This window comes from Oculina patagonica, chromosome 4 (genome assembly GCF_052425735.1).
Source record: "Oculina patagonica isolate OP01 chromosome 4, crgOcupat, whole genome shotgun sequence".
NCBI classification, from domain to species: domain Eukaryota; kingdom Metazoa; phylum Cnidaria; class Anthozoa; order Scleractinia; family Oculinidae; genus Oculina; species Oculina patagonica.
The window spans coordinates 17,068,160-17,089,395 of record NC_135761.1 but is presented as its reverse complement, the minus strand read 5'-3'; the positions used below and the strand labels follow the sequence as shown (position 1 = coordinate 17,089,395).

The following is a 21,236-nucleotide window of genomic DNA, read 5'->3' as shown; positions in this document are numbered from 1 at the left end:
AGCACTGAGCCTTATTTTATGACGTACAATGAATGAAACTGTGTCAGTTTGCCGTTCTTTCGTAAATTATTTGCTGCTTTACTACTTTATTCACTTTTACAAGTATTATTAATTAAACTTTTCGCATCAATCCTTTTGTTTTGCGTAGTTGATTTTACTATGGCATTTCTGTGGTTTTTGTAGGCAGCGCTGATTATTTCTTGTTCATAAAGTTTGCTATTCATTAAGAATAATTTTTCTCTAGCTCAGGTTGAATATTCTTATTTTCATGCCGATGTTAGGCTGAAAATAAAGAAAATATTATTGTGAATATTCTTAGATTACAGCGTATGACATTTCCTTTTGTGCTGTATACCATATATATGTGTTCATTGAACTGTAATTAGCATCAACCACTTGGATAGTGCAGGGTTTTTATCATTTTACGGGCTAGTAAAGTTTTGCCGTTTAGAGAAGGAAAGAATTAATTTTATACGGTTTAGTTAAAAGCATATAATTACATTATATTTACAAATTTTCAAAACACAAAGTTATATTGTTTTTATTAATATCACCCTCGGGCTTGTTCTTAAAATATTCTTTAAATTTCACAAAATTCGGCCTCTATATTCATATAAAATATATTCTTATAGAAAAAAGATTGTATTGATCACAGCAAGTTAAAAGTATTTCAAGCGATGTAATTTCTCTAAAACTTTAACTGTCGGTTACTTCTGAATTAGTGCGTTCACATATTATCTAACACATTTTTTTTTTTTTGCCCTGATGAAATGTTTTTAATAACCACGAAATATCGGCAGAGTCGACTTTCCAGTTTTTATGACACATATATTTTTTTCTGGATTCTATATCGCGACAGAGGATGTTGTTGATTAATTTTACAATTTTAAAAGGATACTGATGCAGGTGTGATGTTTCAAAACTCTCGTTGACACATGATTGTATAACAGCCCAGGTAACTATGGTTCTTTCAATCTATAATCGACATCCGCTTATATTTTCCATCGCGCGGTCACGGATCTTCGAAGAAACAATGACGACCGCTTTCCTTGCAAACACAACACAACACAGGCTAAAACTTTTGTGTAGAGTCATTTACTACTCGTGTACAGTTTCCTTAGTGTTGTTATATATCTTTGTCTATTACGGTCATATCACCGGCACTTTAAAAATACGTGACAAGATAAAATGGAGCCCCATCACATTCCACACAAAGGCCCGAAACCTAACGTGTTCAGACAACACGTTTCCAACACCCGATGGTTTTAATCTGCCATGCCCTAACGAAACATTTTGTTTTACCGGCTTGAGTGAATGCGCGCCTTGGTTGAACTGCTCACATATTGCTCTTCAAGTTCATCCCAAGCAGCGAATTCACGGAGGAATGATGAAAGAAAAATGGCTGGCAGACTGGAAGGGCCATCAAGTTGTCTATATGAATTGTTCGCGCCCAAATTTTAAGACGCAGTGTTTACGCGGAATGACAAGGATTGAAAAGCTTCAAGGGCCTTTTGTTACTCGCCTTATCGGAAGATGTTACGAAAACCTAGAGGTGTGTTCCATCGTTTTATTACATTCATTTTATGATAAAGTGAATATCTGTGTGATCTACATACTTGATTAGAAGTCACTCGACGTTTTCCTTTGGACATCCGCGAATCTGATTGGCACCCCCACCTTTGTCAATTATTAGAGGGTCTCAATGGGGTGGGGGCTTTTACGGTTAACGGTTAAAATTTTGGCCTTTTTACGGCTAACGGTTAATTTATTTCCATTACGGTTAACAGAAGTTAAAAGTTAATTTTCATTGTTTTTAATAGTTAATAATCAATTTCCATTATTGAAAAACATATTTTAGGTCTTTGGACCATTTTTGGGACGATGAAGTGAGCTAGTTTGGGTTATTTATAATCACTGACCGATTTTTACGGTTAACACATTTTACAGCTAACGGTTAAAATTTTCCATTTTTTACGCCTAACGGCTAAATTTTTGGCCGTTTTACGGCTAACGGTTAACCCCATTGAGACCCTCTTATTAATGATAGAACACTCACACGTTGCCCCTGAAAGTGAAAATAATTATTCCCGATGTTTGATGTTATGCATAAATTGTAATATTTTTTCTCGGACTGGAATCACTAACAGTGCCCATTAAAACAATGAGACTATTTGCCTCTATGTTCTATGAGCGATATTGGACAAGAACTAAAAATATTAGTCAATATATTCATATCTTTAATGAAGTGATATGTTTAGGAATTCCCGAACCATTGAAGCTGTCAAACCAATTAAAGTAATTCTTTTGGCGTTGGAAAACCTGATGGCTTCATGCAGATACTATCGCCAAAGGACACCAGAAGACTGAAGACAACATTCAGGGCCTTGTTACAGATGAGGAAGAATGTACTATAAATAGTTAAGTGGACAAACATGGTGGCTCGAGCGAAAAAAATCCTTTAGAATGCCGGTTAATACCGACCGCATCCCATTTTTGAATAATTTGACTCGAGTTTAAAGAACTAATGAAAAGCGATCGACAGTTTGTAAAATGAACAAAATTATTTTTTGCATTTTTATTTTCAATTGACCTTTGTGGACGAAACAACTGCCTACCGCTCTGTAAGGCCGCTTGCAGACGTAATAAAATGCGTATACAATGCTTGTAACAAGCTATCAATGTTACTATGTTTTCCCTCAAGGACTCAGTTTAAATTTATGGCCCTACTGTAAGTAACATGGACGATAGTTTGATATATTTGATGCGTTTGTAAATAAGAAAAGCTATAGCTAAAACTATTTTGTGAGCAGTGACGCTCCATCCCTGCTACACAAACAAGAGATTAAAGCTTGCTGTTTTCTTGCAGATTGTAACAGCGTATTACAAGCATGGCTCAGCAAAAACACTAGACCGGATTCTTCAACGGCCAGAGTACTCCCACTACAACAATATAAAGACAAGATTTCAACTGATCGTGGATTATGTCAAGATCATGAACTTCATGCACAACAGTCCAATCGGAACCCGTGTGATGTGCGATACTGCTAACTTAGATAAATTATTGTCGCAATATTTGATTACTGACGACTTTCACATGGTTGTGAACGACCTCAATAATACACCAGACGCCAGTCAAGAAAATGGGATATTATGCAATAACAAAAAGGAATTACGGACATTCGTGGCACCAGAGCAAAGGTGGCCCAATAGATCGGTGCGTTTCAGATTAGATCGGATGCCGACCTACGACGAAAAAGTGGACATATGGAAGATTCCGGCGGTTTTGGAAAGGCTACTCGGCGAAGTGAACGGGAGCAGTTTTGTGAAAAGTAAACTTCGGAAGGTGATGGAAAGGTGTCATGCGTCTAACCCACAACAACGGCCCACTGCCAACGATGTCCTACAGGAGTTATTGAGAGTGCAACAGCTTATCGCACATAAATGACAAATAATAAACGATGTAGGTGGTGCTTTTCCCCGTTAGTCTTTTTTATTGGCTATATCCTCAACCTTAGGTTATTGTATTTCCAGCTTTTTGATTTGGTGAAGCGATCTCCGATTATAGGCTTATATCCGGATCGAGACCATTTTTAGTAAATGGAAGCGCCAATGTGACAGATTCAGCAACATTTCAGAAACAACTTTCATAGAATTTACTAAAATTCCTTTAGTACATATGATATTTCTCATAGCGGTTTAAAAATTGACAACTTGAATTAAATCATGGTCATAAGGCTACAATAAAATTGATCAAATTCAATTTCACTGACCTATATTCAGAATGGATTGCTATTCCCGTTGGAAGACCATTAAAGAAATTTGAAAAAAATAAACGCGTGGCTCAAAAGTTTTAAAACATCGACAAAGAAACAAACGTGCTAACGTTTTTTCGTTTTCTAGCAGCATGCCTAAAAACGTAAACTGCATTTGGCAATTCATGAATTTAGTTATTGAAATTTTCTGTATTCTATCCGTATCTAACTTATATAAAAATAGTTTACAGACAAATAATTTCAAAATTTCAATAAATTAAAATTTCCTACTAAGCATATTTATGCAAACGCGAATTATTTTTGGCACTCAAGTGAAACCCCGTCTGTTTCAAGGACTCTGACATCAAACCATTTATCATGACGTCTTAGAGTTTTGACTTTATGGTCCTTCTTTGAATAAGTATTATTTTATGTCGTCCATAAATAGCCTTTTCCTTGGACCCTGAACTCAAATGACGCGCGACACAGAATCACCCCACGCACTGCATGACGGAATCTTCTGTCAGCCATCAGTCCGATAAATCACAGGCAAGAAATCATTAATACAACGCCTACAGCATCGTGGTCACTAATATTATTAATAACTGTAAGCTACGCAGGTGCTGTGGGGCTTGTACGTGATGCAATTTATCTTTAGTCCTCCTCAGTTATAACAGACATTAAACATTAAGTCAGTCTTTCGGGTTCGACTTCAAAGATGTTTGCCTAAATCAAAGAAACCTATATCTTTAAACAGGGATTTTTATAGCGGAGCTCTACAGCGGCCCGCAGGGCCGCAGAGCAGAGCCCCATACGCATGAAAGAAGGAACACTATCGAAATGAGTTTTCATGGTCAACATGGATAGCGGCATGGTTCTCGGGCGCGTCCGTACGGCGTACGGCGTACGGAGTCGCGCAACATGGCCGCCATAGTTTGATGGTAGAAATAGTGAAGCAAGAAGGCCGTATAAAGGCGGCCTGTAAAATTTAAACAGGTTTGAAAAGAAAAACAAGAAGCAATGAAACAAAATGTGGCTGAAAATTCCGTGTAGAAAGTAATCGACCGCCAAAAAAGTGGACATTGAGAGCCATAATCGATCGATGACTTTCGTGTCTATCTGTAAAGACAGCATCGTACATGAAGGAGCATTCGAAAGCTAAATCGGGTTGATATAATAAATAAACAAACCATTTTATTGCTACGGGGTAAAAAAAAAAGAAAAAAAGAAAAAAAAAACTTGACCCTCTGGAATTTGAACTCACGACCTCTGGATCCGCAAACTGACACCTTACCGATTGAGCTAATCCGACAGACTCTGTAATGCACATTGAATATATCCTATATCAATGTAATAGATATTGTGGAGTCTACTAAACTGCTGCAAAACTATAACAGGATCGCGAAACTATTTTCTATTGCTAGAAAGCAGATAATGTACTGTACTCTAAAGTAATTTTCGTGCCATGAGTAATGATTTTGCCCAGCTTTAAGATTATTATTTTTGTCGTACTGCTGACATTCAGTATAACCGTGAGCTATTTAAATTTGTGTCGCACCTATAAACCGCCATAAACATTAGTACTTTGGCCGCTTATTCACTAGAATGAAAACATTGTAAGCTCCAGTGAAAATTAAATAAATGGGGAGCTCCGCTTTTAGGCTTGCCTAAATCCATATATTAAAGTATAAAGTGTAGCTAACTTTTAGCACTTGGGCAGCTACATCCTGCTCTTTCTTTTTTCACAACTAGTCTATCAATTTCTATCTGATTTTTATTATGTTACAAAGAGACAGAAGCGAATCTTAAAACAAAGGCAACCTCAAGTAGGGAAAACATTAATTCAATAAAATGCGGATCAAAGAATAGAAAAATAAAATTTGGATTTTTAACTTTTTCGTCCCAATTTCTTTTCACATTGACAACGAAAATCAAAGAATTTAAAAAGTCAAAGTGGTCCCACTTTGTAAATATTGAATTAAAAAAATACAAAAAATTAAGAACAGTTTGCACTTGTTCCAAAGATAATTTTACCCTGCAAAACTGCATTTTTATATTCACCTTGTGGCCGTACGGAATGTTCTTGGTAATACGTTTAACAGCTGACAAAATGTAAAACGTTGTCAGCAAGAAGTCTAGAGGACCGAATTATGCCTTTAGGCGTTTTGCTTCTAACTACTGCTTAAGAATAATTTATAAAAATAATAACAATCAGTCATATATATATATAAAAAAAATTAGGTCTTGATAATAGCAGGCAAGTGAAGATTTCTAAAAAAAACAAAAAATTTTTTTAAGTTTACAAAACATGTTTCGACGTCAGAAACCACTGTCACCATGCATCAACGCTTTGTGTATCATTTAACTGAAGATGACAGTGGTTTCTGTCGAAACATGTTTGTAAACTTAAAAAAAATTGTCGTTTTTTTTAAAATAAAAACATTAAATTCAATTTCGAGCGACGAATACTTTCTAGATCTACATGTCCATGTTACAAATCCTATATTATCCTGTAGATCGCATTAAATAAACAATACATTTGAAGGTCATTGTAAACAGTGCAACATTCACGATGCTGGTATTTTAAGAACCTCGCATGATCTCTCATACCCTGGGTACCAGAGGATTTTTTTCTCGCGCGTGGTAAATACTTCGGCGGCCGAAGGCCGTCGCTTCGAGTGGCGAATAAAGACTGGATGGAGGATGAGCGAACAATTTTTCATAGCATTCTGATTGCCGGCTGTTGTTGAATTCTTTAAGAAATTTCCTCTTAAAACTTCTGTTGACACATGGTTGTATAACAGCCAAGGTAATATAACTATGGCTTTCTTTTTCAATTTTATCATCGACATCCGCTTATATTTTCCATCGCGCGGTCACGGAACTTTGAACAAACAATGACGAACGCTTTCCTTGCAAACGCAACACAACACAGGCTAAAACTTTTGTGTAGAGTCATTTACTACTCGTGTACAGTTTCCTTAGTGTTGTTATATATTTTTGTCTATTACGGTCATATCACCGGCACTCAGTTAAAAATACGTGACAAGATAAAATGGAGCCCCATCACTTTCCACGCAAAGGCCCGAAACCTAACGTGTTCAGACAACACGTTTTCAACACGCGATGGTTGTCTGCCATGCCCTAATGGAACATTTAGTTTTAATTTCCGGTTGGAGGAAATGCGAACCTTTGTTGAATTGCTCAGACATTGCTCTTCAAGTTCAAAACAGAGAAAGAATCCAGGGCGGATTTACGAAAAACATTTGGCTGGCAGACTGGAAAGGCCATGAAGTTGTCTACTTAAAATGCAAAAGCGAAGGTGTTAAGATTCGCTGTTTACGCGGAATGACTAGGATGGAAACGCTTCAAAGTCCATTTGTTACTAGTCTCATTGGGAAATGTTACGAAAAGCTAGAGGTAAGTAATAGGATTAAAGCGTTTGTCGACTTTAGCACGTTTACTCATTTATTTTAACCACGCGCCAGCGCGGATAAAGATCGAATACTAAGATACAAACCCTCTAAAACTTTCGGCCTCTATGTCGACAGATAAAATTGTACAGTTTTGACAAACATAGAGATTCATCAGAGGACAGACTCGTTCCCAGTCCTTACTTATTTGTTATTTAAGGCTATGTCAGGCTGGGAAGGGTCAAATCCGCCTCAGAAGCGGCTGGAAACGATAAGTCTGATCTAAGGAGCGTCTTGTTCGAACCTCGTTCCCGTGGTCATTCCAATATGGGAACGAGGGTGGTCTGTTTCCTTAGCAACAGCGGCGACGAAGATCGTGGGCTCGGCCATTTACTGACACATATGTCGTGGGCTCATCTGGTGACGAAAGGCTGGGAACATTAAACAAACTTAATAAACAATTGGTTCATGGCTTATGGAGTTAAGGCTCGTGTGTATACCGAGAAAATACAAGTGACTTGTGGGATATTCCATGGTATACCACTCGAAAGAGTTGCATAACTAGTATTTATTTGAGAGTATTTTTTTAATGCTCGATAGTCATATACTTCTCGAAGTGTAGATAGAACAACAATTTAATGTGATCACTGAAACTTCACTGAGACTGTTCATAAGTTAACTAACAGGCTTTTTTGGCAGATTGTAACAGCGTATTACAAGCATGGCTCAGCAAAAACACTAAACCGGCTTCTTGAACGGCCACAGTATTCCCAGTACAACAATATAAAGACAAGATTTCAACTGATCGTGGATTATGTCAAGATCATGTACTTCATGCACAACAGTCCAATCGGTACCCGTGTGATGTGCGATACTAATAATATGGGTAAACTACTGTCGCAATATCTGATCACTGATGACTTTCACCTGGTTGTGAACGACCTTGATAACACACCTGATGTCAGACAGGAAGATGGAATACTCTGCAACGGCTTGAAGCGAAAGGGATCAGGGGAGTGGTATGCCCCAGAGCAAAGGTGGTCCGACAATTTAGATTTGACGCCGAAAAACAACGAAAAAATAGAAATCTGGAAGGTTCCTGCGATTGTGGAAAAGCTGCTAGGCGGTGTGGACGGGAGCAGTTTTGTAACAAGTAAACTTGAGAGGGTGATGAAAAGGTGTCAAGCCACTAACTCCAAAAGGCGGCCGACTGCGAACGAACTCCTTCAGGAATTGCTCAGAGTTCAGAAACTGATCACACAGTAAGCAATTGTATCTGTTGCAAAAGTAAACCCAAAGTAAGTTCTTAGCCAAATAAGAAGTAAGCGTTTCCGGGATAAGTCGAAAAAGAAAGGATGTTAACTTTTCAAATTACGTTTCTTAAATTTTGTGCCGTCTAAAGATGTTATATTATCAATAGTTACCAAACTGTCACAGTTGAACACTTTTTTCTATGGTAGATTGTAACTACAAGTGAGAGACATTTATTTGCTTTTATGAATCTTTTTTTTTTTCATTCACTTCTTAGGATGTTGTTGACAGCCTTTCTATTTTTTAACGTACATAAAGAGCGTGAGAAAAAAAAAAAGCGGAAAGCAGGTGGGGCGATGGTAGAAAAGAACGAGAATTATGAAAGACGGCTGTGAACTGTCTGTTCACTTCCAAACAATCATATAAATTCATTGAAAACTCAAGGATGACTGTTATTAAAATGTTTCATACTCTCTAAAGTGTATGCATGGAAATGAAGCGATCTCTAATCCCTGTTGGTTTCCGCTTATTTTAACCCGTCGTTGTTATATAACTGCGCTGAGCTGGGGTAGGTTAGAAGATGCCTTGAAATTTGTGTAACTGCTCGAGTACGGACATGAATATTGGTGAGAATATCGTAAAGGTGGAAAAATCCTAAAAAAAAATTGACTATCTTTATGAGAATTTACATGTCGATTTTTTTTTTTTGTATTTTTATTGTGCCTTAAACTTCTACCGTGTTCATCCCAGGAAGGTCCCAACTGCCTCCATGGCTCTAACGTGTAGTTATTGACAGTCTAAAAAGCTTAAGTTTTAGAATAGCCATCTCCAATGCTGTTTATAATTAGAACAGTTTACACTTGTTCCAAAGATAATTTTACCCTGGAAAACGACAATTTTTTTTGAGTTTACAAAACATGTTTTGACAGAATCCACTGTCACCATCAACGCTTTGTATATCATTCAACTGAAGATGACAGTGGTTTCTGTCGAAACATGTTTTGTAAACTTAAAAAAAATTGTCGTTTTCTTTAAAATAAAAACATTAAATTCAATTTCGAGCGACGAACACTTTTTAGACCTACATGCCCATGTTACACCAAATCTTATATTATCCTGTAGATCGCATTTAATAAACAAAATATTTGAAGGTCATTGTAAACAGTGCAACATTCACGATGCTGGTATTTTAAGAACCTCGCATGATATCTGCAGCTGATACCCTGGGTACCAGAGGATTTTTTTCTCGCGCGCGGTAAATACTTCGGCGGCCGAAGGCCGTCGCTTCGAGTGGCGAATAAAGACTGGATGGAGGATGAGCGAACAATTTTTCATAGCATTCTGATTGCCGGCTGTTGTTGAATTCTTTAAGAAATTTCCTCTTAAAACTTCTGTTGACACATGGTTGTATAACAGCCCAGGTAACTATAGTTCTTTCAATCTATAATCGACATCCGCTTATATTTTCCATCGCGCGGTCACGGATCTTCGAAGAAACAATGACGACCGCTTTCCTTGCAAACACAACACAACACAGGCTAAAACTTTTGTGTAGAGTCATTTACTACTCGTGTACAGTTTGCTTAGTGTTGTTATATATCTTTGTCTATTACGGTCATATCACCGGCACTCAGTTAAAAATACGTGACAAGATAAAATGGAGCCCCATCACATTCCACACAAAGGCCCGAAACCTAACGTGTTCAGACAACACGTTTTCAACACCCGATGGTTTTAATCTGCCATGCCCTAACGGAACATTTTGTTTTACCGGCTTGAGTGAATGCGAGCCTTGGTTGAACTGCGCACATATTGCTCTTCAAGTTCTTCCCAAGCAGCGAATTCACGGAGGAATGATGAAAGAAAAATGGCTGGCAGACTGGAAGGGCCATCAAGTTGTCTATATGAATTGTTCGCGCCCAAATTTTAAGACGCAGTGTTTACGCGGAATGACAAGGATTGAAAAGCTTCAAGGGCCTTTTGTTACTCGCCTTATCGGAAGATGTTACGAAAACCTAGAGGTGTGTTCCATTGTTTTATTACATTCATTTTATGATTCAGTAGATATCTGTGTGATCTACATACTTGATTAGAAGTCAATCGACGTTTTCTTTTGGACATCCGCGAATCTGTTTGGTTCTCCCACTCTTGTCAAATTATTGCTGATAGAACACTCACACGTTGCCCCTGAAAGTGAAAATAATTATTCCTGATGTTTGATGTCATATCTTCCCTAGCCTCAAGGGCGCTTAGCCTCAAGGGCTAATGGCCCTACTTTTCACATGTAAGTAACATGGACGATAGTTTGAAATGTTTGATGCGTTTGTAATATATATAATAGGTAGCAAAAACTGTGATAAGAAAAAAAAAGTGATAAGTGCGCGTTTCTGCCACGCCATCATGAACTTGCTGTTTTTTGCAGATTGTAACAGCGTATTACAAGCATGGCTCAGCAAAAACACTAAGCCAGATTCTTCAACGGCCACAGTACTCCCAGTACAACAATATACAGGCAAGATTTCAACTGATCGTGGATTATGTCAAGATCATGAACTTCATGCACAACAGTCCAATCGGAACCCGTGTGATGTGCGATACTGCTAACTTATATAAATTATTGTCGCAATATTTGATTACTGATGACTTTCACATGGTTGTGAACGATCTGGATAACACTCCAGACGCCAGTCAAGAAAGTGGGATATTATGCACTAACAGGAAGGAATTACGGCCATTTGTGGCACCAGAGCAAAGGTGGCCCAATAGATCGGTGCGTTTCAGATTAGATCGGATGCCAACCTACGACGAAAAAGTGGACATATGGAAGATTCCGGCGGTTTTGGAAAGGCTACTCGGCGAAGTGAACGGGAGCAGTTTTGTGAAAAGTAAACTTCGGAAGCTGATGGAAAGGTGTCATGCGTCTAACCCACAACAACGGCCCACTGCCAACGATGTCCTACAGGAGTTATTGAGAGTGCAACAGCTTATCGAACATTAATAACAAATAATAAACGATGTAGGTGGCGCTTTTCCCCGTTAGTCTTTTTTATTGGCTATATCCTCAACATTAGGTTATTTTATTTCCAGCTTTTTGATTTGGTGAAGCGATCTCCGATTATAGGCTTATATTCGGAGCGAGACCATATTTAGCAAATGGAAGCGCCAATGTGACGGATTTAGCAACATTTCAGAAACAACTTCCATAGAATTTACTAAAATTCCTTTAGTACATATGATATTTCTCATAGCGGTTTCAAAATTTACAACTTGAATTAAATCATGGTCATAAGGCTACAATAAAATTGATCAAATTCAATTTCACTGACCTATATTTAGAATGGATTGCTAGTCCCGTTGGAAGCCCCCCTATGACCCCCTACCTACTAAAAAAGAAATAAACACATATTACATTAAAGTTGCTCGTGAAAGCTGGGGTTCAACTTTGAACTGTTGACAAATAATTGTTGTGCCATATGTACACGATCAAATATATTTGCACATTCAAAATTGCTCGTGTAAACTGGCTAGTTTGACTGATTTGCATTATAGTGCGGTACGGTATGTAATCCCGTGGGACTTTCGTGCCGAAATTGATTTTTTTGCTGTTTTGCACTAATTTTGGGCCGTGTAATAAGAATCCGATGGGGTGCAAATTTTCCTTACCGGAAGGATAAAATTATAATTTCCTTTCGCATTGACAACGAACATCATAACTTAAAGAATGTAAAGCAATGGTCTCACTCTAGCTGTAAAGGTGAATTGAATAGAGAAAATGTATGAGTCAATTAAATTAAATTGTACTTTTTCCAAATAAACTTATTCTCTGTATTATAACTGCATATTTTTTGTATTTCATTCTGTGACCGTGTGGATTGTTCTTCGTAATACGTCTCGTCCGACAAAATGTAAAACACAGTCATCAAGATGTCACTGCTGTCAACAAGAAGGAATGAATTGTGCCTTTATGCGTGTTGCTTCTAACTACTGCTTAAGCATAACTCATAAAATAATAACAATCGGTGAAATATACATTACACCTATAAATTCAATTTCGAGCGATGCACCTTTTCTAGATCTACTATATGTTCCCGTTACAAATCATATATATTATAACCAATACATGTGAAGGTCATTGTAAACAGTGCAACATACACAATGCTGGTATTTAAAGAACCTCGCATGATCTCTCCTTGTTGCTAGGTTTTTTTATGAGCATTTTAAAAGGAAGCCTATATTACATTTTCCCTAAAATGACTTGAACACGACTTGCATTTACATTTAAATACATCACACGGTGCTGCTTATAATCTTGATGGCGTTCTTTGCAAGGATACCACATAGGCTAAAAAGCTTGTGTAAAGCTGTTCTGTGTATCGCCATTGTCTTCTTGGCCTTGATTCTGATCTATGTATATAACAGTGAACCTGCTGGCATTTTACCACTAATTACAAGCGATGAGACGCAACCAGACAGCGTACCTCGCCACGTTAAGAAACAAGTTATTATGGCGTGCTCAGACAACATGTTTATATCACGTGAGGGTTGTCTGCCATGCCCTAATGGAACATTTAGTTTTTCCGGCTGGAGGCAATACGAACCTTTGTTGAACTGCTCAGACATTGCTCTTCAAGTTCAAAACAGACAGAGAATTCGGGGCGGATTTACGAAAAACATTTGGCTGGCAGACTGGAAAGGCCATGAAGTTGTCTACTTAAAATGCAAAAGCGAAGGTGTTAAGACTCGCTGTTTACGCGGAATGACTAGAATGGAAAAGCTTCAAAGTCCATTTGTTACTAATCTCATCGGGAAATGTTACGAAAAGCTAGAGGTAAGTAATAGGATTAAAACGTATGCTGACTTTAGCACGCTTACTCATTTATTTCAACCACGCGCCAGCTCGGATGAAGATCGAAGACTAAGATAATACCATCTAAAACTTTCGGCCTCTTTATCGACAGATAAAATTGTACATTTTTGACATTTTTTCTGTTTTAACACTCAAGGAGTTTGCGATTCTTAAGAAAAGCGCAAGCGTACGTGGGTACTCCGCAGCATGGCGAAATGGGGATATATCATGAGAACAGACTCGTTTCCAGTCCCCACTTATTTGTTATCAAAGGTGTCAATAGAGTGGGAAGAAATCATGTCATGGTGAAGTTTGCGGTGCAGACTGGGTAGAGCGAAAAACTTGCTCTCTAGTCAAACCGAGTTAAATCCGGTCAAATCCGCCTCAGAAGCGAACTGCAAACGACAAGTCTGATCTAAAAATGCGTCTTGTTCCAACCTCGTTCCGTGGTCTTTCCAATATGGGAACGAGGGTGGTCTTTTTCCTTAGCAGCATCAATCTCGAGCCCAGAGCTAGTGTCCCCCGGCTCCTCGGTCCGTCAGCGGTTGGTCAGCGGTAGGGTCGCCGGGACTCACTCTGGGAGACTGAATTAATTTCTTTTTTTTTTCTACTGGTCCTCACAGAACAATAGAAATCAACACGGAAGTCTGAAAATCTTCCCCGGAAGTAAACCAAACCGGAAACCCTGGAAAAACATTTTATTTTTTGTTTTCCATGGTCAAATGTTTAGAAGTATCAGCTTCATTTTGTAAAACACCTAAAAACTCGTGATATGGCGCAACATAAATGAAGTATTTTTTAATGCTTTGAACGTAAAAGATACCATGAATACAAAAAGGACTTCCTTTAAACGTCGATTCTGAACGGAGTTTTAAAACAACAACGACGGCGTCACCAAGGACAAGGTCGATTGAAAACTCAATTTATAGTTGACTTACAAATCTCGCTAGAACTACATGTTTTCATTCAAATCTCTGTTCCGGTTGAAAAACGGAATATCGCAGACAGTGCTCGATTCAAAATCATAACTAATCACGCAGAATTTGAAAATTACGCGTTGTTGTTTTGCTGAAGAAAAAGAATTGTACAACAATTATAACACACGTATGCACGTGCTGAGTCGCCAAAATGCTAATTACACCTTTTGAATAGCGTTGACCGGTGTGGCCTTTAACGTCTTTATTAACATCACCGTCATTCGACGAGGAAAAAATTGTTCGCGCGCTCGAAAACATGCAATCTATCCATCTATCCTGAAAAGATGCGCTGTCAGGGAGAAGCTTTTTAATATACGAAAGTCGCCAAACAAAAACATGCGAAAGTCGCCAAACAATTTTTTTTTTTTTTTTATGAACAGAACAATAGCTTGCCCGTGCGTTGTGCATCTTGTAAATTTCTTAGCCGTCCTCTGCAAAACAACAACGGACACACGCACGCAGTCTTCACAGACGGAATCCTGGAAGGCTAACAACACCTTTGATTTAAAACAAATATAGCAGAATGCTCAAGAAAGAGACTAAACTGAGGAAATCAAAACACCAGACGCTCTTTTGTTAACTCTCTCTTTTGTTAACTGCAGAACGTTATTGTTACTTTTGTTGCTTCTATAAACACCAGTTCAGTCGATACTGTGTTAGAAACAGTTCAACTGCTCGATTTACTTCCGTTCTGGGAAATTTACTTACGCTTAGACCTAAGAGCATGCGCTTTAAAAACCGGAAGACCTGGGTTCCATCTAAAATCGACCTGAAATTAATCTGATCAATTCCAGTTTCCTAGTGTCCGTCCCGTACCGCTGACCGACGGACTCTGGGCTCGAGATTGTAGCAGCATCGGCGACGAAGATCGCGGGCTCGGCCATTAACTGACACATGTGCTGAGGGCTTATCTGGTGACGAAAGGCTGGGAACATTATTGCCGGTGGAAGTGTACATCAAAACCCGTGCCAAAAATGAAAGGAAAACAACATCAATTTTCTGGAAAAAAAACGATTCTGACAGCCATGCAGCGTGTACTATTAGATTACGGTGTCCGCTTACGTACGTGTACTGAATTTAATTGCCCAGCTCTGCTAGCTATGTTATAAACGTATTTATTTGACAGTATCTTTTTAATGCTCGATAGTCATATGCTTCTCGAAGTGTAGATATTAGAACAACAATTTAATGCGATCACTGAAACTTAGGGACGGACCATTATTTTTTTGGAGGGGGGGGGGGATGAAAAAATATTGAAAAAAATTGTTTGCAGGGCCTGGTAAGACAAAAAAAATTGTTTGCAAACACGATATGTATAACAAAAAATAGTAAGAATTTCGAAAAATACGTTTGCAGAGGTGCATAAACTAAAAAAAAAAAAGTTTGCAGAGGAAAATTTTTCATCCCCCTCCCCCCCCCCCCCCCCCTTCCAAGAAAATAATGGTCCGTCCCTTACTGAAACTGTTCATAAGCTAACTAATAGGCTTTTTGGCAGATTGTAACAGCGTATTACAAGCATGGCTCAGCAAAAACACTAAACCGGCTTCTTGAAAGGCCACAGTATTCCCAGTACAACAATATACAGACAAGATTTCAACTGATCGTGGACTATGTCAAGATCATGAACTTCATGCACAAGAGTCCGATCGGAACCCGTGTGATGTGCGATACTAATAATATGGGTAAACTACTGTCGCAATATCTGATCACTGATGACTTTCACCTGGTTGTGAACGACCTTGATAACACACCTGACGTCAGACAGGAAGATGGAATACTATGCAACGGCTTGAAGCGAAAGAGATCAGGGGAGTGGTATGCCCCAGAGCAAAGGTGGTCCGACAGTTTAGATTTGACGCCGAAAAACAACGAAAAAATAGAAATCTGGAAGGTTCCTGCGATTGTACAAAAGCTGCTAGGCGAGTTGGACGGGAGCAGGTTTGTAACAAGTAAACTTGAGAGAGTGATGAAAAGGTGTCAAGCCACTAACTCCAAGAAGCGGCCAACTGCGAACGAACTCCTTCAGGAATTGCTCAGAATTCAGAAACTGATCACACAGTAAGCAATTGTATCTGTCGCAAAAGTAAACCAAAAATAAATTCTTAGCCAAAAAAGAAGTAGACGCTTCCGGAATAATTAGAAAACGAATGTATGCTAACTTTTCAAATTACGTTTCTTTAATTTTGTGGCGTCTGAAGGTGTTATATATTATCAAGACTGAGAATTGATTTTAATATTTATAACCATGAATGTGCTTTGGACTAAGGATTGTTACAAAACTGTTGAACACTTTTTCCTATGGTAGATTGAAACAACAGGGGAGAAACATTTATTTGCTTTTATAAATCGTTTCTTTGCATTCACTTCTAAGAATGTTTACAGCCTCTCAACGCTAAAGAGCATGAGAGAAATAAAGCGAGCGGAAAGCAAGGAGGGGTGATGGTAGAAAATTACGAGAAATTTAAAAGAGGGTTGTGAACAGTCTGTTCGAATTCACTGCCAAGCAATCGTATACATTTATTAAAAACTCAAGGATGACTGCAGTTGCATACTCTCTAAAGTGCATGCTTGAAAATGAAGCGATCTCTTATCCCTGTTTCCGCTTGTTTTAACCCGTCGTTGTTAAATGCTGGCTATGCTTATACCGGCACTGCAATGGGGTAGGTTGAATGATGCATTGCGATTTGTGTAACTGAGTATAGTACCGACATGAATATCGGTAAGAATATCGTAAAGGTAGAAAAAATCCTCACCCTAAGAACAAATTGAATATCTTTATGAGTCAGATTCCACTTTTTGGTATTTTGTGTATTTTGTTAGTGCCTTTAAACTTCTACCTTGGTTATCCCAGGAAGATCCCAACTCCCTCCATAGCTCTAACGTTTAGGTATTGACATTCTAAAAGGCTAAAATATTAGAATAGCCATCTGCAATGCTGATTATAATAAGAACACGAAGTAATAAATCACTCCGACGAACGCAAAGTCAAACGACAGCCATACTTGAATCACATGTTCATCATCTCACTTTATTCCCATCATGCTTTGCTATACAATAATTCAACTTTTGCGTCAGTCTAATCACTACGTTATTCTTTATACCTATCATGCCACGCCTTAATCGTGAGCACGTTGATCACAATTAACAAACTCTATGCAACAGGAGGCTGTACCTCCTCAATTATGATTCTACTGACGGAATTCCAGCCGGTATACGCGTTAAATATGGCATTCCCGAAGCCCTTTAAACAGTGACCGACGTTGAGACCAACTCGCACCAGTCCCTTGTCAATTCCGGAGCAGTAGCCTTCGAGGTTGGCCGGGCGGTGAATGTTGACGTTGATGCTCTGGTAAATGACGGCATCAATAGCGGAAGGTGCCTTGCATTCCACATCGTTGAAAGTGAAAAACCATCGCATGCAACAGCCAGTGCAGTCGGTAATACGAATGTTGCCCATGTAAACTACACGCAGGTAAGTGTTATTGGCTGCCTTGGTGAACGCACATTCCTTAAATGAATAAATGACTTGAATGAATCTCATTCCTCATGCACCACTGAGCAGTATGATATCTTCAGACGTTTACGACGTGAGAGAATTCATAATTATACAAAAGTAGAGTAAAGAAATGAACCTTGCAGTGGAATTGCAATAAAAGAAATTACAAAGTAAGGAGCCAGGAGAAATTCAGAGCTTAAACGGGGATTTAAACCCGTAACCTCCGCGATACCGGTGCGATGCTCTTCCTCGGTAGGCCTACTCTGGGACCCAAAGTCGCCGTAACTTTGGGCGACTTTTAAGTCACCTTTAAAGGTAACTTTAGGCGATTTTAGCTTATTTTGTTCAAAATTACGGACGATTTTGGGCGATTAAAGGCGATTTTGGGCGACTTTGGGCGATTTTGAGCGACTTTAGGCAATGTTAGGTGACCTTCTAGACAATTTTAGGTGACCGACCTAAGTACAGTTGTGGTATACATGTACATGGGAATCATCATGGTGCACCATAAAGAATTGTTACAGAAAATATCTATACTTAGAGCGACTTTAGGCGACTTTAGGCGATTTTGGGCGACTTTGGGCGATTTTGGGTCCCAGGGTAGGCCTCTCGGTTCTTATTTAATTGTCTAGTGAAAGAATATAATGACGGGAAGTGTATTTAAAAAAATAATACCATCGCACCGGTTTCTGGAAAGTCACAGTTTCAAATCCCGTTGAAGCCCTAAAGTTTTGCAGCCTTTTTTTTGGAACTTCTTTGATTGCAATTTTTTACATCTATATTTAGATGTATAGTCAGAGAGATGTAGAATCAATTATTTTCTTTACTATATCTTTTAATTCTTACCAGAACTTGGCCATTGTCAGTTTCGTCATTGATAGCGTTCCAAACACACTCCTTCCATCTTCTCTGTAGATCCCCCTGGTGACCAGGCTCTCCCGGTGCTCCTCTTGGTCCGGGACATCCCACGTCACCCTTGGGTCCCGGTAATCCATTCCGTCCCGGTATTCCCGCGGGAGCGGGAGTTCCCGGAATTCCAGGTATGCCTGGGTCACCTGCCGGGCCGGGGGGACCTTGTACTGAACAGGAGTTACAGCAGGTGTTGTTTGATGAGTCCTACAGTATTAAATGACAAAATGATAAGCACTCGCGATCGCTAGTTTTAAGTTTGCAATTAAAGAACGAGACTACTAGCCCCTCCCCGTGATCTACTTCTGAGTAGACAGAGGTATAACGAACCATGCCTCAGTTGCCTGACGACATAGCAAGTTCGGCGACCCCTTCCAGCGCTGAAACCCTGCCCGTTAGTTCGATTTGAAGCTCGAGTCCAAGGTGCTAACCTCGCTCGACTCCAATTATATATAAATAATGTTTTTTATTGATAACTAGATAAGATAAGATAAAATAACTTCATTTTAACACGGTATTTCCAGCAGCCTTTTTTTTTAAAAAAAAAAAAAACTATTATTAACTAACTACCTACCTACCTACTGTAGCTACATATACAACCGGAATAAAAATTCAAAACAATAGACGCTGCCCTTCTTAGAGGCCGTGTTAAAACTGTGGCGACCCAATGCAACTTTGCCTTGAAATTACTCAAAGAATTGGCTTGTCGTAATTCTAGGGGTAAGATGTTTCACGACTGAGCACCACTGTATGAAAAAAATTCTCTTAAATTAAAATAGTCAGTGCGTGGTTGTAGAAGAACTAATTTGTTTTCAGATTCCCTTAAACAGTAAGCATTCAGGCTATCGCAAAAAACAAAACTTGAAGTCAAGTATTCCGGTGTCAGCCCATGCAAGGTCTTGTACATCACGATAGCTTTGAACTTTTCTAATATTTGATGACAGAGATAACTTACTTTGGCTTGTGTAGTATTTATCACTTGGAACAACAGCAGCATGTATAGTCCAGTCCATAAATGCTGAAGCTGTGTTCTTCCTGCCATTTTGCACAAACCAATTCTGAAGTGACAATGCGTTTTCTTCTTTAATTTGTTTTGTATTTAGACTCTCTCCAGCTGCATACTCAAACAAAAGTTTTAATCGATTGTCAGACGTTTTTATTGGTTAATAATTTTAATGGCCTGATCCATATTTGTCAGCCTTTTCCAAGTTTTATATAAGTTTATAATTAAGGTGTCTCCTTTTGTTTATCGAGGGCGGTAAATGGCATTTTCGGGCATGATGATCGGCCGTAGTTTTCCCATGGAATATGAAATAGCAAATCGTGATTTCCATAGTAGCCGTAAACCGTGATTCTCCAAAATTACTTTTCTTAGAATTAGAAACAAATGTTTAATTCCCCGTAAACCCGTGAACAGTGACCCGATGACCCCTCCGACAACCTCTCTCTCCTCCGCAGATTGAGGAGAAGGGACAGATTTGAAGCGCACGGTGGATAGGCCTGTCCCGGCCGATTTTGCTTGTAAAATGCTGGAAAGTTGTTCACTGGAATGCCAAAGAGTAGTTGCTAATATATTGCCAAACATCCAAAAAGTTACAACCTAAATTTTAAAAAGTTGCTACCTTAATTTCTGGATACTTTTATACAAACGTAAATTAAAAGCTTTATTTTTCGTTCTTCACAAAATTTTCTAGCATCGGTGAAGAAAAAATAGCTTGAAATTTCGCTTTGAGTTGCTTGCAAATGCGGGCGAAATTTTAGAATACTATTAAGACTAGCGAAACGAAAAAAAAGAAAACAGCGTTAAGTGACAGGTTATGTGTTCAAAGGTTGATAAACATTCAAGAAATTCGCATAAATTGAAGTCTTCTATAAAATCGTTGTTGACGTTTTCGCGATTGATATGTGCTCTAAACCTATATTTTGCTCAAAAATTGCTCAGAAAGGCGAAGCTTGCTCGAGGTTGCTAGAAAGACCGACGACTTAACGATTCTGATGATTTTGCGATGGGAAAGATGGTGTCATGGCGTCATACGTAGAACGAGTAAATTGGTTTCCTTTTTGTTGCGCGCAGAACGCGAAGCGGAGCGGATAGTGAAAAAAAAAATAAACAAGGCTTTGCTTTGGACGTATGTAACTTATGACGACAGTTAATTTTTTTTCGTGAATTGTGAAAGGACCCTCTTTTTTGTGTGAAATGTGATCTGGACTCCCCCCTTCCCCCCCCCCCCCCCTTTTTATTATGACGGTGCATTTGTTATGTATTACGTGTTCTAGTGGAATGGGGATTGCAAACCTTCTTGTTAGATCTTGTTAATAGAGCTTGCTACAGGAAATGAAATATCTTCGGTTGTTGCTGAAAAACAATAACGTTGCAGACTTTTCTCTACCTCCAATATCAGTAAAAACAAAGTTACACAGCTGCGCTAACTTGAATTCTAATTATCAAGAAAGTGTTTTGTGTTTACTTGTTTATAGCACGTTCTTCAATGCTTGCTTGTGAATACAGGCAAACTCTCTCGCGCATTATATTTGAGGAGGCTTCTTTGGAACTGTCCTGAATCCACGGACGCAAGCGAAAATTCGGACTCT

General features: G+C 38.8%; 2 protein-coding genes and 3 pseudogenes across 3 annotated transcripts; 4 read left to right on the top strand and 1 right to left on the bottom strand.

Annotated features, from left to right (window-relative positions):
* Positions 1 to 1,033: 1,033 nt before the first annotated feature.
* LOC144648197 (protein O-mannose kinase pseudogene) lies at positions 1,034 to 3,445 on the top strand (annotated as a pseudogene).
* A 3,204-nt stretch (positions 3,446 to 6,649) lies between these two features.
* Positions 6,650 to 15,808, top strand: LOC144652446 (protein O-mannose kinase-like; annotated as a pseudogene). The gene is made up of 3 exons (XR_013570536.1): positions 6,650 to 7,172; positions 7,865 to 8,427; positions 15,735 to 15,808. The product of XR_013570536.1 is annotated as a protein O-mannose kinase-like (transcript).
* LOC144650182 (protein O-mannose kinase-like) lies at positions 9,916 to 11,471 on the top strand. The gene is made up of 2 exons (XM_078509839.1): positions 9,916 to 10,437; positions 10,839 to 11,471. Exons 1-2 carry the CDS (start codon positions 9,916 to 9,918, stop codon positions 11,412 to 11,414), a joined length of 1,098 nt encoding a protein of 365 aa, XP_078365965.1. The 3' UTR covers positions 11,415 to 11,471.
* A 109-nt stretch (positions 15,809 to 15,917) lies between the features above and the next one.
* On the top strand, positions 15,918 to 16,301 carry LOC144648196 (protein O-mannose kinase pseudogene; annotated as a pseudogene).
* A 939-nt stretch (positions 16,302 to 17,240) lies between these two features.
* LOC144652445 (collagen triple helix repeat-containing protein 1-like) lies at positions 17,241 to 19,718 on the bottom strand. Its single transcript, XM_078512452.1, has 3 exons — positions 19,600 to 19,718; positions 18,582 to 18,851; positions 17,241 to 17,747 (listed from the first exon to the last, which is right to left on the bottom strand). Exons 1-3 carry the CDS (start codon positions 19,684 to 19,686, stop codon positions 17,391 to 17,393), a joined length of 714 nt encoding a protein of 237 aa, XP_078368578.1. The 5' UTR covers positions 19,687 to 19,718; the 3' UTR covers positions 17,241 to 17,390.
* Between the last annotated feature and the right edge of the window lie 1,518 nt (positions 19,719 to 21,236).

Coding starts and splice junctions, on each gene's coding strand:
- LOC144650182 (XM_078509839.1), top strand. CDS start 9,916: ATGACGACCGCTTTCCTTGCAAACACAACACAACACAGGCTAAAACTT. Junction 10,438..10,838: donor GATGTTACGAAAACCTAGAG/GTGTGTTCCATT, acceptor TGTTTTTTGCAG/ATTGTAACAGCGTATTACAA.
- LOC144652445 (XM_078512452.1), bottom strand. CDS start 19,686: ATGGCAGGAAGAACACAGCTTCAGCATTTATGGACTGGACTATACATG. Junction 18,852..19,599: donor TAAATACTACACAAGCCAAA/GTAAGTTATCTC, acceptor TTAATACTGTAG/GACTCATCAAACAACACCTG. Junction 17,748..18,581: donor CTGACAATGGCCAAGTTCTG/GTAAGAATTAAA, acceptor TATTCATTTAAG/GAATGTGCGTTCACCAAGGC.